The 18,286-nt window shown below is 42.9% G+C and overlaps 1 protein-coding gene across 1 annotated transcript in view; it reads left to right on the top strand.

Annotated features, from left to right (window-relative positions):
• The first annotated feature begins 4,286 nt into the window (after positions 1–4,286).
• Positions 4,287–18,286, top strand: part of LOC109917121 (serine/threonine-protein kinase Nek11-like) — a 30,568-nt gene continuing 16,568 nt past the window's right edge. The window contains exon 1 of the mRNA XM_020516905.2: positions 4,287–4,379. Coding sequence (XP_020372494.1) covers positions 4,348–4,379 — 32 coding nt within the window. The 5' untranslated portion in view covers positions 4,287–4,347. The remainder of the gene's footprint in view (positions 4,380–18,286) is intronic.

The following is an 18,286-nucleotide window of genomic DNA, read 5'->3' as shown; positions in this document are numbered from 1 at the left end:
GCATCCCAAAACCAGTCCAGCTCGTCCCTGCCTCCCTAACCTGTTCTTCCTCCCACCTATCCCCTCCTCCCACCTCAAGCCGCACCTCCATCTCCTACCGACCAACCTCATCCTGCCCCCTTGACCTGTCCGTCCTCCCTGGACTGACCTATCCCCTTCCTAACTCCCTACCTACACCCACCTTTACTGGCTCCATCCCCGCCTCTCTGACCTGTTTGTTTCCTCTCCACCTATCCTCTCCTCTATCCCTCTTCTATCCGCCTCCCACCCTCTCCTTATTTATTTCAAAACTCCCTTCCCCTCCCCCTTTTCTGATGAAGGGTCTAGGCCCGAAACGTCAGCCTCTCTGCTCCTATGATGCTGCTTGGCCTGCTGTGTTCATCCAGCCCTGCACCTTGTTGTCTGGCATAAGATAGAGTGTTGGTTTTAGGTGGGATGTTCTTCGGAGGGTTGGTCTAGACTCGATGGGCTGAATGGCCTTCTTCCACACTGTAGAGTTTCTATGATTCCATGATTCCTAGTGGGGATGAGGGTTGTTCGTGGTGCAGGTACACTGGTGAAACTGACTCTGTCCTACCTGAAGTGGAGACAGTTCAAAGGAGACTTAGTTGAGGTATTCAATACACATGAACAGCTTGGAGAGAGTCAATGGGGAGAAAATCTCCTCTTTGATGAAGGGATTGAGAACCAAAAGGCAAAAGAATCAAAAACAGCAATAAGCAAACATTTTTCAGTGAGTGAGCGGTTAGGATCAAGGAGACATTGCCTCAGGGAGTGTTGGGCGGAGACTCAATCACAGCTTTCAAAAGGAACGAGACGAGAAAACATTTTTAGGGCTATGGGAAAGAGTGAAGGCAAAGGAGCCTCTCTTTTATTTATTTATAGGATGTAGATTTTTTCTGGCTAGGCCCATTTATTGGCCATCCACAATTTCCCATGAGGAGTTGGTGGTGAAATGTCTTTTTGAACTGCTGCAGTGTAATGTTGTGTAAGAACAGTGTCTTTTTATTTTGTGCTGTTTTGAAAATAAAACTGTGGACTGCAACGTGAGAGAGCTGTACTAAAAACAATGTTTGAAAACAGACATGTATATTTTGAAAGCAAGTAACCTGACACCCATTGCAGACCTCGATAACTAACTGTTTGAACATGCAGTAATTGGAGTTAGAGTTACAGAAAATTTGGAGCAGAGTAGATGTTCCAATACAGTTCTTGTCAGCAACAAGAAGTTGATTGGTCTACGGACTCGTGACCAGTTTTTGATGATAGAGACCTATTAATTGTCAACAACTCTGTGATTGGTTCCCAGGACACTGAACAGCTTGGAACTGGGAACAAGTTACAGAGAGAGACGTATTCAGCTCTCCCCAAGCTCAGGAGTGGTTTCTCCATTCCCTGCAGTCAAAGCTCACTGTAAACCTGAAGAAAATCTGTTTGTCTTTCCTGCAACAGTTGTATGCTATGATTTTTAACTGATAAGTTAAAGTTCTGAGTGGATCATCAGTCATGATCATATTGAACATCATGGAGAAGGCTTGAGGGGCCAAATGGTCTCCTCCTGCTCATATTTTATATGATTCTATATCCCTGAAATTTTGAAAGGGCTGGACACGGTGTGTGCAGAAAGGAACTGCCTCCTTGTCTTTGGCAGCGGCCGTGTCAAAACTGGGGACACATAGTCTCAAAGTAAAGGGCAAATCCTATAGGGCTGAGATAAGGAGGAATGTCTTCACTCAGAAGGGAGTGAATCTTTGGAATGCTGTACCCAGGGGAATGTGGAAGCTCAGTCATTGAGGGTGTTGAGTACAGAAATGAATAGATTTCTATATAGTAATGAGATCATTGGTTACGGGGATAGGTTGGAAAAGCAGTTTTAATGATCAGCCATGATCTATTTGAATGGTTGTGCAGGCTTGAGGGGCTCAATGGCCTACTCTTGGCACTTCACCTGACAAAGGAGCAGTGCTCCGAAAGCTTGTGATTTCAAATAAACCTGTTGGACTGTAACAAAAACAGAAGTTGCTGGAAAAGCTCAGCAGGTCTGACAGCATCTGTGAAGAAAACAAATTAGAGTTAACATTTCGGGTCCGGTGACCCTTCCTCAGAACTCTTGTTGACTGTTGGACTATAACCTGGTGTCACATGACTTCTGACTTCGGCCTACTCTTGCTCCCATGTTTCTATGTTCCTTTTAACTGATAAGTCAGAGACTATTTATAAGCGTATCAAATGTTCTCTTACCACTGAAGAAAAATAGGATTGAAGCAATATGTTGACAGGCAGAAAGATAAACTCAACTACAGAATCTGGGGACAAAGGTTACTGAACTGTCTTTCCAGTTTATCCCCTCTGCCCAAAAACCTATCTTCCTGTCTATACGTCTGTGTGTGTACAAGGGAGTATTTATAAAGGGATTAGAGTTTTAATTAGTGGTGTTATATGCCAACTGTTTATGTCTGTTTACTTGTAGCTAGAGTCTAAATACTTGTCATAAATAGTAATTCTTGTTCAGTACAGAAACCTAGTCTACGCTTTCTATTAGTTTATAAAATTTTTAACATTTCTGATGACTCCAGAAATAGTCAGGCTCAGTTTTGAGCACACTACCCCAGTGAGTTGTTACAGTAGCTCCATCTACATTGTTGATACGGAGGAAGTGCCAGGAATTTGATCCAACTAGTGGAGTGGCTCTTGTAGAGGACATGGACTCATTGGACCAAATAGCCTTGATCTATAAAATGACCATTCTTGATTCTATGATGTGAGGGAACCTTTATGAAAGAGGGGGACCTAGAGTCTAAAATAATTTAAGGAATTTACAAAGTGATCAGCTTGTAGTTTGAGAAATGATTTTTGCTGGATAGTAACAATTTGATCTACAGCTGTTCCAGTCCTCCTATCTCAGTTAAACTTTACCCCTTTTGAGATCTCTTGGATGAATTTTAATTAACGGAGAGAGTCAGAAATCAATTTCTCAGACTTTGCTCTTTCTGAAATCGTCTTTGGTTCTCCACGACTTTTGGATTCTCACCAGAGATTGTATAGTTAGGGGTAGAGTGGAGCGTAAATACTGGGATGAACAGAGGATTACAATTAAACAGGATAGGCTGGATGAGCCATACATGTGGAAGTGAACAAAAATAGTAGCCTTTGTGCAACTCAATTTGCACCTCCTGTCAGTCAGACAGAAAGTAGCAATAAGTGATAACTTCTTGTGAGGCACCGGGAGATGTTTTGCAACACTACATGTGCTGTACGAATGCAAGTCATTGTTGTTAATGAGGTCCATAGCTCTTAGCAGGTCATGGCCACAGTTGCAAGGTGCCAAGCAGCAGGGTGGAAAATGGTAAGAGTTTTAAACAAGATGATAGTTATTTAGCGAGTGAATAGTCCAGTCTGTTGTCTGGTTACATTCAGATGAAACCTGAACAAAGAACAGCCCAGCACAGGAACAGGCCCTTCGGCCCACCAATACTGCACCGACACATGATGCCTGCTAAACTAAAAACCTCTTGCCTCTACACTGTTCATACCCTCTATTCCCTGCCTACTTATGTATTTGTCAAAATGCCTCTTAAACATTGTTATTGTTTCTCCTTATAGCACTTCTAGCACTTCCACACACTTACCACCTTTAGTGTAAAACACCTGCCTTCCACATCTCCTTTAAACTTTATCCCTTTCAGTTTAAACCTGTATCCCCTAGTCATTGACATTTCTACCCTGGGAGCAAGATTGTGACTACCAATTCTATCCATGCCTGTCATAATCTTATAAATTTCTATCAGGTTGTATCTCAGCTTCTGACATTCAAGTGAAAACAAACCAAGTTTGTCTGGTCTCTCCTCATAGTTAATACCTTCCAAACTGAGCAACATCCTGTAAACCTTTCCTGTCCCAACAAACGTCTCTCTCTAACAAGAGAGAAGCCTAAGGTCTAGTAGGACTATAGCTACTTTACCTTTATATCTTGCATAACTTTCCTGCTCTTATATTCTAATAAAGGTACACATCCCATATGTCATCTTAAGAGACATTTAATAAAACTCACAGGGAAAAATTATTAAATAAAGTTTTGCTTCTTCTTGTAGCGGCTATTTGCATTCACAATTTGTCATAACTGAATCTGCATCACGATAGTTTGAGCAGAAGTAGCAGGTCCCCAATTTATCATTAAATAATAATGTGGTAAAATGGAGTTTCTGAATCTCGCACAATGTTGTTCTTGGCTTCACTTGATTTTGCTCTGAGCAAGACTGGACATCACAGTGTGTCTCTGTGTTGATTACAGACAATGACACCATCATTCCAGCGTTTCCACAGGGACGTACAGCTGTGAACCACACCATGGCACAGACCAGGATGAACCGCCTGAGGGAGTAAGTGCTGTGAGCTTTTCTGTGTTCTGACCAATAGGAAACTGTTACTGATCCAAATGTTTTGGTTGACTCTGTAGATATTGGATGAATGTAATTTCAAGCACGCTATAAGGTGTGAACAGGTATTGTGCATGCTCACAAAGTGAACCATTTTAAACTGGGAGTTAATATGCAGTGTTCAGTTGCTTCCATTATTGGCCTCCACATCTGTTTAGAGTTAGAAGACTTCTTACACCTAAAGTCACTTGATGTAGACAAAGCACATGCTTGTGTCTGTTTCTGTGGCTCATTCTTCTTGGAACAGGTCAAGACCCCCAACCCCAGAGGCTGTAGCTTCCAGAATGCATTATGCTTGACTTTCCTAACTTCACTGCTCACCAAAGACATTGTGGAAGAGTTTGCAGGTTTGGTAATTAACTTATTTCACCATGTTTTGAATGCACCTTGTGTATCCTACTCACTCACCCACGTCCTCTCCTTCAACACATCCCCACCATCCTCACCCCCCCCCCCCCCCACCTCCTTCACTCCCCACAACATCCCCAGCCCCCTCACCCCACAGCACACCCTCACCCTCCCAACTCCCCACCGCACCCCCACCGTCCTCACATCCCATCACATACAAGATCCTTAGGGGACTTGACGGGGTAGATGTGGAAAGGTTATTTCCCCTTGTAGGAGAATCTAGCACCAGAGGGCATAATCTTAGAGTAAGTGGTCACCAATTTAAGACAGCGATGAGGAGGAATTTCTTCTTTAAGAAGGCTGTAAACCTGTGGAAGTTTTTTGCCACAGAGGGCTGTTGAGGCTGAGTCATTTAGGTTATTCAAGGCTCTGATAGACAGATTTTTAATCAATAAGGGAATCAAGACTTATGGAGAAAAAGGCAGAAAGGTGGAGTTGAGGATTATCAGGTCAGCCATGATCTCATTGAGTGGTGGGGCAGACTTTCTGGGCTGAATGGCCTAGCCTTGCTCCTACATTTTATGGCCCTAAAACACCCAATCTTCCAGTTTCTCAGTCATCCATAGTATTCACTGGAGCTGGGTAGATTATTTAACAGCCCCTCAGCATGCTATGTTGACCAGGCCTATTTCTCAGGCTGTCAGCAGCTCAGAAAGGTCAGCGTGACAAGTGACTGCTCCACAAGGACTATTTCTTTACTGAAACTGGCTAGGAAACCGAGGAGTTGTAATATTGGCCTGGTAAGAGGTTCCTGCCCACAGCACTGCTTTCTGGTGAAAGTAATTTCAGTGTTGGGCATTGATTGTCAACCTCTTCAGAGTTAGTTCATCTGTCTTACAGTCCTCTCACCTTGATCTGCTCTCCCTCAGTGCTCTGTATCGACTAGTAGTGACAGTGCCATTGCTGAAGTGTGCAATATCTATGGAATGCTCCATGACAACTCACCAAGGTCTTTACACCAGTGTCTCTCATGTACAAAGCCACCATCATCCATAGAGAAAATGTCAATAGGTGCGTGGTTATACCTCCGAGTTCCCTTCCAATCCTCACATCCACCATTGGGTCCAAGTGCTGGGACTTCTTTCCCAACGGCACCTTGCAGTTCTTTCTCCACAAGAACTGCGCTGGACCAAGATGAAGACTCATCATATACTTAAGAATAATTCAAGATGAACAGTGAATGCTTGTGATGCCAAGTACCTGAGAATTAATTCCAGAGAATGGTTTTAATGCCCTTTTTTTGTGTAATTTATTTTGCAAGCAAATGGTAATCATGCCTTATGAGATCAGGGATAAATTTATCTTCTTACATATTTCCTCATTTATTTAATTTATTCCAAAGCTCTGAGTGGAACGGCAGCCCACAGCACAATCTTTAAACTCAAGCTTCAAAGCTTGGAAATAATGATATTTTAAGAGGGTACAATAAGGTTAATTTAAATTGCTCCATAAATTCTGAGTATTGAAATCTCTTGGTGCCTGATCATTCTGATTAGTTGCAATTGTGAAGTATTCAAGTCCCCTCTGTGGTTGAACTTATTTCATATGCAACATTTAAATTAGGACAAGCCTGCTTCATATTTGATTGGTGATGTAAGGATAGATTACATAAGGAGGAACTTTAATGGATAAGGGAAGGTGTGATTGAGGGTTGTATTGTGTGTGTATTTCAGTTCACTCAGGGAGTCTGAGCTGTTATTGCAGCATGCTTTTTTATTGCCTGCATGGTAGAGGCTCCAACATTTAGCCGTCACCTGGTTAACTAGGAATCTCTTCCACTCTTACTGCCTGCCATCAGTGTGTGTTGGAAGATTGATGATCAACCTAAGGTCAGGCAATGGCCTAGACTATTAATCCAGAAACTCAATTAATGTTCTGGGGACCCATGTTTGAATCCCACTGTGGCAGTAGGTGAAATTTGAATTCAATTCAAGAACAAATCTAGAATTAAGAGCCTAATAATGACCATATCCCCATCCTCAATGATGGAAGAGTCCAGCACATCAGGGCGAAAGATGAGGTTGAAGCATTTGCAACAATCTTCAGCCAGAAATGCCGAGTGGATGATCCATCTCAGCCTCCTTCAGTAGTTCCCAGCCAATTTGATTCACTCCACATGATATGAAGAAACAATTGGAGAGACTGGATATATATTTTTGTCTCTATTCATTCATGGGATGAAGGAGTTGCTGGCTAGGTCAGCATTTATTGCCCATCAAGGGGTTAAGAGTCAACCATATTGCTGTGGGTCTGTAGGCCAGACCAGGTAAGAATGGCAGTTTCCTTCCCTAAAGGACATTAATGAACCAGCTGGGCTTTTCCTGACAATCAGCAATGGATTCATGGTCATTGTTAGACTCTTTATTCCAAATATTTATTGAATTTAAATTCCACCATCTGCTGTGCTGGGATTTGAACCCAGGTCCCCAGACTATTACCTAGGTCTCTGGATTAACAGTCTTGCGATAATACCACTAGGCCATTGCCTCCTGTCTGCAAACAGCTATGTGCCCTGACAACATTCTGGCAATAGTATTGAAGACTTGTGCTCCAGAAATTGCTGCTCCCCTAGCCAAGCTGTTCCAATACACTCACAACACTGGTATCTGCCCGACAATGTCCTGCCCTGGGAAATTGCCCAGGTATGTCCTGCACATAAAAAGCAGGACAAATCCAACCAAGCCAAATACCAACACAAAAACAGAAGTGCTGGAAAAGCTCAGCAGGTCTGGCAGCATCTGTGAAGAAAACTTCAGAGTGAACATTTCGGGTCCAGTGGCCTTCCTGAGAACTGCACTGATGGAAGGTGTCAGTAACAGCGCTATCAAGCAGCACCTGCTCAGCAATAACCTGCTCAGTGACGCCCAGTTTGTGTTCCGCCAGGGCCACTCAGCTCCTGACCTCATTACAGCCTTGGTTCAAACACGGACAAAAAAGCTGAATCCCAGAGGGGAGGTGAGAGTGACAGCCCTTGATCTCAAGGCTGCATTCGACTGAGTGTGGCATCAAGGAGCCCTAGCAAAACTGGAATCAATGGGTATCAGGGGGCAAATGCTCCATTGGTTGGAATCATACCTGACACATAGGAAGATGGTCGTGGTTGTGGGAGGTCAATCATCTCAGCTCCAAGACATCTCTGCAGGAGTTCCTCAAGGTAGTGTCCTCGGCCCAACCATCTTCAGCTGCTTCATCAATTAACTTCCCTCCATCATAAGGTCAGAAGTGGGGATGTTCTCCGATGATTGCACAATGTTCAGCATCATTAGCAACTCCTCAGATACTGAAGCAGTCCATGTTCAAATGCAATGAGATCTGGATAATATGTAGAGCTTGGGCTAACAAGTGGCAAGTGACATTCACGCCACACAAATGCCAGGCTATGACCATCTCCAAAAAGAGATTAATCTAACCACCACCCCTTGACTTTCAATGGATTTACCACACTATCCCCAACTATCAACATTCTGGGGGTTATCATTGTCCAGAATCTCAACTGGACTCACCACATAAACACAGCGGCTGCAAGAGCAGGTCAGAGGCTAGGAATACTGCAGCGAGTATCTCACCTCCTGACTCCTCAAAGCCTGTCCACCATCTACAAGGCACAAGTCAGGAGTGTGATGGAATACTCCCCACTGGCCTGGATGAGTGCAGCTCCGACAACACTCAAGAAGCTTGACACCATCCAGGACGAAGCAGCCGCTTGATTGGCACCACATCCACAAGCATTCACTCCCTCCACCACCGACGCTCAGTAGCAGCAGTGTGTACTATCTACAAGATGCACTGCAGAAATTCACCAAAGATCCTCAGATAGCACCTTCCAAACACACAACCACTTCCATCTAGAAGGACAAAGGCAGCAGATATATGGGTACACCACCACCTTCAAGTTCCCTTCCAAGCCACTCACCATCCTGACTTGGAAATATATTGTCGTTACTTCACCGTTGCTGGGTCAAAATCCTGGAACTCCTCCCTTAAAAGCATTGTGGGTCAACCCACATCAGGTGAACTGCAGTGGTTCAAGAAGGCAGCTCACCACCACCTTCTCAAGGGTAACTGGGGATGTGCAATAAATGCTGGTCAGCCAGCGATGCCCCCATTCCACAATAATGAATGAGCAAAGATCCTAAGGGATAATCAACATTTGCACTTGAACCAACATATTCCCTTGAATTTCTATTCTTGCAAAATATTCTGATGAGTGCACAATGAAAAGCTTCCACAAGACGTGTCTTTTTTACTCAAGTTCTGCAGTACAAATCGACAATTTGTCTCAGATATGAGGGGCTCATGATACTCTTCTGCACTGTAATCAATTAGTGATTCCATGAGCAAAGTGAGAAGTATAACTTGATTGTGGTTTGGAAAATGAAGGTAGGCAAATAACCAATGTGAGATGTAAGTATCGTTGCAGAATAATGAATCTGGTGTGAACTCAATGTGGAATGGAAATGAATATTGTGTAAAAGAAAAATGTGTGTGACTCACAAAAAGAGCCAAGTACAGGGAGATGAGAGGAGATTTGGCTTTAATTAAATTTCCAGAGAAGTCTGCAAGTGAGGTAATCATTCAAGATGAGATGGAGAGGGCACATAATAAATATGTTTTATCAAGTGAAAAGCAATGAGTAAAGAATTTTATACAGTTGAGGGAGATTAGGGCTAAATATTGTCTTGCGCCCATTTTTGTAACAGGAGACAATCTGTTACTGTTGAGGCAGACAGCACACACAAACCTCTGATTTAAAACTCTGCTTTCCATCCGCTAACTGAGCTTCGCAAGAGAATAGTTGCATTCGCTCCACTGTATCTGCTAACCAAGACATTCTGTGCCTTTAAAGTGCAGAGAGCGCAGTGTAATTAAATAGGAGCCTCTTTAATGTTCCTTACACCAAGGATTCCCCATCACAGGGGCATAGTAAGACATCACAAAATATAACAGCTGTTCATATGAAAGATATCTTACAAAAACCTTCTTCAAAACATTCAGGCACATGGTATTTCACAGAAGGTAATCAGAGAAGGCATTGCTTTCGTCCAGGGGAGTCTGTCTTTTGGAAAATGAGATCAATATTTGCTGTAAAGATAGAAGGTAAGAAATAGGAGCAGGAGTATACAATTCAGCCCCTCAAACCCGCCTATCCCCATCCCCTTCTATAAGGTCATGGCTGATCTACCCCAAGCCTCATCTCCTCTTTTGTGCCAGCTCCTTAGCCCTCAACTCCCTGCTATTTGAGCTCTCTATCCACCTCATCTCTGCATACTTTCAGTGATCTAGCCTCTGCAACTCTTTAGGGTAGAGAATTCCAAACATTCATTTCTCTCTGGGAGAAGGAACTCTTTCACATCTTAGTTTTAAATGAGTGTCCCCCTTGTTCTATAACTACGTGCCCTAGTTCAAAGTTTGCCCATCCGTGGAAACATCTTCGCAACATCCATCCTGTCGAGTTCCATCAGAATCTTGTGTTTCAATAAGATCATTCTTCATTCTTCTGAACTCTAATGAATAAAGGCCTAACTCGTTCAGCAGTTCTTGATAAATCCATCCATTCAGCCTAGGAATCAGCCTTGGTGATCTCGTTTGAATTGCCTCCACTGCCAATACATCCTGTCTTAAATACAAGGACCAAAATTGTCCATGGTGTGGGGAGAAATTGGGGCAGTGGGGTATAGGTTTTTGATTTCTCTTGAATAATATACACACACTCTCAATGAGCCAAATTACTTTCTTTTGTGCTCTAAAGGCCTAAGGCCACTTGCATTTATTACCAAGAGCCAATTGCCTCTTCACCTGATTCAAAGTTTCAGTAGTGGATATATTGATCCATCAGTGGATTTTGTGGTGTGCTGTTTTCGGATAGTCTACAAGAGTATGCAAGCAAATTTATCTTTGTAACGTAATGATTAATAACTCACTGACAACAAGCTCACTGTCCACAACTGCTCCCACATCCACTTGCCCAGCAAGTACCCTCAAACATCTGAATGAGACTGCCCAACTACTGGCGAACAAATCTTTAGGTCCTTGCTGGTGGTTGGTGCCACAATGATGGGTCTCATTTTCCAAACTGTAGGAAAGATGATAGGTATTCAACGAAGAGGTTTAGATAAAAGCACTGCTTAGCTGTCAGTTACTATTTCTGCCTTCAAACATCTTTAGTAACTGTGCACCTATCATCATGTACCGTTATTGAGGATAACAGATCCGCCATCCAGTAGGATCATGGCTGATCTGACACTCCTCATGGCCACTATCCTGCATTTTCCCCATAACCCTTGATTCCCCTACTGATCAAGAATCTATCCATCTCAGCCTTAAATGTAAACCTTGGGTCCTGGACTACTTATTACCATAAAAAACTCAGAATTGGAGTAGACCTGCTCTGCCATTCAGCAGGATCATATCTGATCCGACCTTCCTCAAGTTCACTTTCCTACATTTTTCCCATAGCCCTTGATTCCCTGACTCATCAAAGAATCTATCTATCTCAGTCATTTGACCTCGCCCCCATTCGAAAATAAAACAAACCTTCTTCAAGATGAAATTCTGTTTCAGCACCGTGCTTTTGGAGTGTGTGAAAAATATTACACTTTATGTTTTCTTTGTTGTGGGGCTTTTGGAGATCACATTATTTTTGACCTCAGTTTTATTATTTAAATCTTTCAATGTCATTGCTCTGAAATTATATGATGATATTGACCTCCTGCTCAGTCATTGAAGTTTCTGTGCACGTTCTCCGTTATGATAGATGTGTTTGGGTGCAGCAGCAATGTAATAAATAGATAAGAAAATGGGAGTGCTCAGTGTGGACAACAGTTCAGTGTTCTGGTTCCTTAACCACACAGTCCTAAACTGTTTCAATCCGACTCATTCAGGATATTGACATATTGTACTTGTTATTAGTTATTTTTAGTCTTTTGTAGATGTTGTGATCTACAATGCCTTTGGTTCCTCACAATTCTAGTTCCCTTCTGAACTTTAAAATACCTCCATGACATCTCTTCTTGCCATCTCTGTAACCTCTGTCCCCCACGCCCCATCGGTTTCCACCCCCAGCAGAACCGCCTTCTGGTTTCAGCATCTCCCAATATTCCTGTCTCTTGTCCCAACATTGATAAGCTATCAGCCATGTAGGCCCCACTTTGTGGACTTCCCACCCATATCCATATCTCTCCCATATTTCAGGAAATTTGAGTAACTCATTGGGGCAGTGTTTATGGATCAGGGAAGCATTGGGAACTGGGGAGGGAGATAATCAAAAACAACATAGAAACATAAGAAATAGGAACAAGAGTAGGCCATTTGGCCCTCTGAACCTGGTCCAGCATTCTGTATGATGATGCTTGATCATCCAACTCAACAGACTGTTCCTGCTTTCCTCCCATATCCTTTGATCCCTTTAGCTTTCTTGGAATCATACAATGTTTGGCCTCAATGGTTTCTCTGGTTAGTGCACTCCACAGGGATCATCGCCCTCTGGAAACACTCTTTATCATTTAAGTGAGGGTCATCTGCACAGGGCAGGGGTGCTGGGTCTAGAACTGGGATTGAGGAAGAGGGCAAGGTGGCATCGGTGGTTGGAGAGATCGGAAGGAGCTGTTCTGGAGGTCAGGCTGGCAGAGGAGGGGGAGGGACCAGGCTTTGGGGGTCATGAGCCTGACAAGTACCTTAGCTGTTTTTTGAACACAGTCTCTTGGGTTTGCTTTCACTGCGCTGTCTTTCAGTGCCTCAGGGAAAGCCTTAGTTACAGTGAGGTCTTGTACAGGTGTCAGGCCCCGAACTGGAGATACAAAGAAGTCACCATGTGTTGCAGAAATGGGGACAGACTAGTTCGCTTCTACTTAGCCAAGACTAAGGTTGAAAATGTGCACACTGCCTCCCTATTACTCTGTGAGCTCGAAAGACCACCCCTGTAAACCTGGTGCTGATTTACACCACCATGCTTCTCAGTGGAAACTGTCACCCTGTTTCTCTCTTTTGGTTAGCTCAGCTGGCCAAACAGCTGGTTTATATGAGACTGACACCAACTGCATGGGTTCAGTTCTCACACTGACTGAGGTTACTGTGAAAGTCCCAACTTTTCAACCTTGTCCTTCATCTGATGCACAGTAATCTTCAGGTTAAATGTGCCGTCAGTTGTCTCTCTCTAATGAGACAGTGGGACATAGCGACTTTACCATTTGCGTGATGATTTAGAAAATTTGAGTTCTGTGTCTCTATAATCTTCACCAGCTGTAGAATCCTCCAAACTCTCTACATTCCTGCAAATTTGGCCTTTTCAGCAACCCCGATTTACAATTGTTCCACCATTGACAGTGAAGTCTTCTGAAACTCTGGAAATCGCCCCTAAACCCTCCACCATTCAGAAACTACTGAATGCATGCTTCTTTGACCAAGCATTTGGACATTTTGTCCAGAATTTCCTTATGTGGCTTGATGTCATATGGCATTTCGAGCACCTTTCAAGTGCCTTGTGACATTTTATTATGTTCAAGATGCTACATAAAGGTGCATTTGCTTTTTTTAATATAAAATAATGACAGTTGAAATAGCCGAAAATGAAAAATAGAGAATTACAATAACTAAAAGATTTTTTCAAAAAACAAGCATAAATATTTTATTGGGTAATAGTATTGTAAAATGATAATTTTATAAAGTAATGAAGTTTAAGGTAATAAAAATGTAAATAACTAATATAAAATATAAAGTGTATGTTGTGTGTTTACATTAAGCACAAAGCTTCAACCCAAGTGGGATCACAATCAATAGGGGATAACATTAGTTTTTTACAATTTATTCAGGTTATTTGCTATGCTTGAGAAAGGACCATCTGTTTATGTAACATTTGATGGTGTCTTCAGGATGGTCAAAGAGCAGTCACAGGTCTTAAATAAAAACAACAAAAGAAGATTTTTTGAAAAAAAAGATCCATTGAAGCGGGGGGATTGAAACTTATGGATAACAAAAGCCAGGAATTGAATTCCTTTACCATTTAAAAAATTTAGGAGAAAGTCGAAGACTCTATTTGTTTTTAACTCTGAAAACGTATTTCAGCAGTAATTGAATATCGACTGGTGCTCAGAGAAATACATTTTAACTTGAGGAGGCGCAGAACAAAGGCTGGGTCAATGGTTCAGAAGGGTCAGTGAATCTGCAGATTCCCGAACATCTTCCTTTTAAATACCTGTGAATGTCAGCTGCTAACTTGCTTGATTTTAACTTCAATTAAGAGTGAATTTTTTCAAAGTATGGCTGCTCTAGTGTCTTTGGGCAAAGCCTAGTCTTGACTTCTTTTCACCAGAAAAGTTAGGGAAAGGCTTGCATTCATATAGTAACTTTCACGACCACAGGCGCTTTACAGTCATTGCAGTAGTTTGGAAGTGTTGTCACTATAGTAATGCAGTTGTCAATGTGTGCAGAGCAAGTTCCTGCAAACAACAATTGAATGGTGACCGTATAATCTGCTTCTTGTAATGATGATTAAGGCTTAAATAGTGACCCAGGAGAATGTCCCAACTCTTCTTCCTATACAATTCCACGGAATCTTTGGTAGCCACCTGAGAGAGCAAGCAGGGCCCCAGGTTATCCAAAGGCACACACTCCTGGAAGGGCAGCATTCCCTCAGTAACACAGCAGAGCATCAGCCAAGATTGGTGCACAGCTCAAGCAGGGCTTGAACTCAGAATGTGCTGACTCAGAGCCAAGAGTGCTGTCCACAGTGCCAGGGAGTGAAAGATGAAGAGAAGCTCACCAATGGAGTGTAAGTCAGAGGACAGTTCAAACCTTTAGGATTAAGGGGGAAGTGGTGACATTGTTTTATTTTTATCCATTCATGGGATGAGAGCGTTGCTGTCTAGACCAGCATTTATTGCCCACCCCTAATTGCCCAGAGGGCACTTTAAGTGTCAAACACATTCTGTGGGTCTGGAGTCACATGTAGGCCAGACCAGGTAAAGATAGCCATTTCCTTCCCTAAAGGGCATGAGTGAACCAGATGGTTTTTTTTCCAACAATCAACAATGGATTCATGTTTATCATCAGACTCTAATGCCAGATTTTGTTTTCATTGAAAAGTCTGCCATTGTGATAATAACACTAAGCGAACAATCCAGGCTAATGTTCTGAGGATTTGGGTTTGAAAGCTAGCCAAATGGTAGCCATTGTCATAAAAATCCATCTGGTTCATCAATGTCCTTTAGGGAAGGAAATTTGCCATCCTTACCCAGTCTGGCCTACACATTACTCCAGATTCACAGACTCCTAACTGCCCACTTGGCAATAAATGCTGACTTAGACTGTGATACTCAAATTACAGGGAAGAATAACATTTAAAAAAAAACTCCAACTGGGTTTGATCTCCAATTTGTGCTGAATTGACTGTCCTGATTGACTGAGAATTAAAATTGCACACAGTAAATTAAGTTATGTTGAAAAGTAGAGAATGTGGCAGTCAAGTTGCAGATGGCAAAGTCAGAAAAAAAGCAACTAACATTGCAAAAAAAGCTAAGAGACAGGAACAGTGCAGGACAACTGCATGTGTGCTGGGATTTACACATCGTAGAAGCTTCCTCCTAATTCAATTCCCTGATCCTCTGTATAGTCTCCGTCATGTATGCCACATTTCCCCTCATTTGTGTCATTGCTGTATGCTTCAGTCCCTCTACATGATACCAAATTCCACACTCTCACATCTCAGTGTGCTGACAAATGCCAAAAAATCTGCATGTGGACATGGTGGCGTAGTGATTTTGTTACTGGACTGGTAGTCCAGAGACCCAGGCTAATATGTTAGAGGCACAGGTTCAAAATCCCACCTCAGCAGATAGTAATATCTGAGTTCTATTAATAAATCTGGAATTAAAAAGCTAGTCTAGTTGTCACCGTGAAATGGTCCCCAAAAAGGAAACCTCATGAAGGGAAGGACCACTTGCAATGCGCTAAGGCATTGGAAGTGGTTCAGGAAAGCAGCTTGCAATTACCCCCTCAAGGGGCACTCTGCTAGCCCATAATACCCACACCCCTGAATGAATCGTGAAGAAAGAAACTGGAACCTCAAACAATCACTTCCTCTTCCAATAATGCATGTTTGTTATTGTATGTGCCATCCTACCAAAGCTCAGTCAAAATCTCCCAGATGCACTGCAGAAATTCACCAACCCTCCTTGGACAGCACCTTCCAAACTCACAACCTCTACCATATAAACTGCAGGTACATGGGAACACCTACCACCTGCAGGTTCCCCTCCTAGCCAGTCACCATCCTTGAGCATTCGCATGGTCAGACTCCTGGAACTTGTTCTGTGTGATTGGGAGAGGATGGAGTCCAGGCTGTGGACCCCATACTGGGCACCCACGCTGGGGGTCTCCTGACACCCAAAGGATTACAGTTACTCAAGAAGACCTCATCTCAAGCAGTTGCTAGAGGTGAATGATAAATGCTGGCCTTGTCAATGTGACCCACATCCCAGGCATGATTTTAAAATAAAAGGAACACTACATGAAGAAAAGAATCATGCGAAAATTAGAAATAAAACAGATATACTAAAGCCTGCCAATGATGTTAGTGTGAGGAATAGAGGTTAGAGGAAGACTAATGATACAGAAATAAGCAAAGGAAAGCTAATGCCCGTCAGGTAAACTAAATGCTGCCCTCTCTGATTAAATCGATTACTTTCTAAATAGTACAAAGCAGCTAACCGGCTGCAAGATTAGAAAGAGGAGAAGTATTCCATTTGAAAGGAAAAATAGCCAGATATTTATCTTACCCTCATAGCAAGAAAGGGTCAGAGGGGAGCATTAAAAGCGTGTTCCTGAGTAGCTTTCGTGGTGCTAAGGTGCTCATCTGTGTATTTTTCATAAAAGTTCAGAATTAATTTGCCACTTTAACAGAACCTTGTGGTATTTTTCAGTTGCTGCCAGTGAGTTTTAATGAGACAGGTCTGTGCATTCAGTATATTGATCTGTGTTTGTCATACTGGAAGAGGTGCCGCAGGTCTACTGTGTTGGCTCGGTAATATCTTTTTTTCTTGCTTGACATTTATAAAATTAACATGTTTCAGATACGATGGATTCTAATTAATTACAGAATTTAAATCAGGTTTCTGGAAACTTACTACTGAAGTTAATTATGTTGCCAACAGGTTGTAAGAAATATTTACAATGGTCACAGTGGCAGATTTTCCTATAATTAAGACAGTTCTTTGCTGACTGTGGTGCTACATTCCTAGATAACAGGTCTCACATGTTTTAATTTTGCCAGTTCTCAACTTCTCTCAATTTCAGAACACTCTGAGCCACATCTTGAATTATGTGAAGTCTACTGCGCAGGAATAGGCCATTTGGCCCAACTGAATCATGCTGACCTTTGTGCTCTGCATAGGTCCTGTCATCATCTAACCCTATTAATATGTCCTTCCAGTCTTTGCTTCCTCATATACTTGTCGAACTTACCCGAGGCCAAATGGGCTTAACAGTGGCAAATGCTATTCAAGGTGTTCAAAGGTGAGGATATGCATTTTGGGAGGATTAACAAGCCAAGGGAGAGCACGTTGGATGGTAGGAGCCTAGGGACAACAGTGAATTAGAGAGACCTTGGTGTGCATGTCCATAGATTCTTGAAGGACAGCACAACGGGTAGATAAGATGGTTAAGAAGACTTACGGGAAACGGATATACAAGATACGGGGCGGCACGGTGTCTCAGTGGTTAGCACTGCTGCCCCACAGCGCCAGGGACCTGGGTTCGATTCCACCCTTGGGTGACTGTCTGTGTGGAGTTTGCACATTCTCCCCGTGTCTATGTGGGTTTCCTCTGGGTGCTCTGGTTTCCTCCCACAGTCCAAAGATGTGCATGGTAGGTGGATTGGCCGTGCTAAATTGCCCATAGTGTCCAGGGGTGTTTAGGTTAGGTGGGTTAGACATGGGGAAATGCAGGGATAGGGGATAGGGGGATGGGACTGGGTGGGATGCTCTTCGGAGGGGTGGTGTGGACTTGTTGGGCCGAATGGCCTGTTTCCACACTGTAGGGATTCAATGATAACAAGGCCTTTATTAGTGAAGGCATTGAATAAGGAGGTTCTGATGGAGTTGCGTATAATGTTAGTAAGGCCACAGCTGGAGTATTGTGTGCAAGTTCTGGCTGTCACACTTTAGGAAGAATGCATATTGCATTTGAGAGGGTGCAGAAGAGATTCACCACAATGTTGCCTGACAGGTTGGAGTATTTCAGCTACAAAGAGAGACTAGATAGGCTAGGGTTGTTTTCCTTAGAGCAGAGAAGGCTGAGTGGGGACCTGATTAAGGTGTACAAAGCCTGATGGGCACCAACAGCGTAGATCAGGAGAAAAGGTTCCCCCTCAGCAGAGGGATGAGTATCCAGGCACAGGTACTTTAAGGAGTAGGAGATGTAGAGGGGATTTGAGGAAAAATAATTTCATT

Source organism: Rhincodon typus, chromosome 2, assembly GCF_021869965.1.
Source record: "Rhincodon typus isolate 14 chromosome 2, sRhiTyp1.1, whole genome shotgun sequence".
NCBI classification, from domain to species: Eukaryota; Metazoa; Chordata; class Chondrichthyes; order Orectolobiformes; family Rhincodontidae; genus Rhincodon; species Rhincodon typus.
The sequence above is the reverse complement of the archived record's forward strand: the minus strand, read 5'-3'. Positions and strand labels throughout refer to the sequence as shown.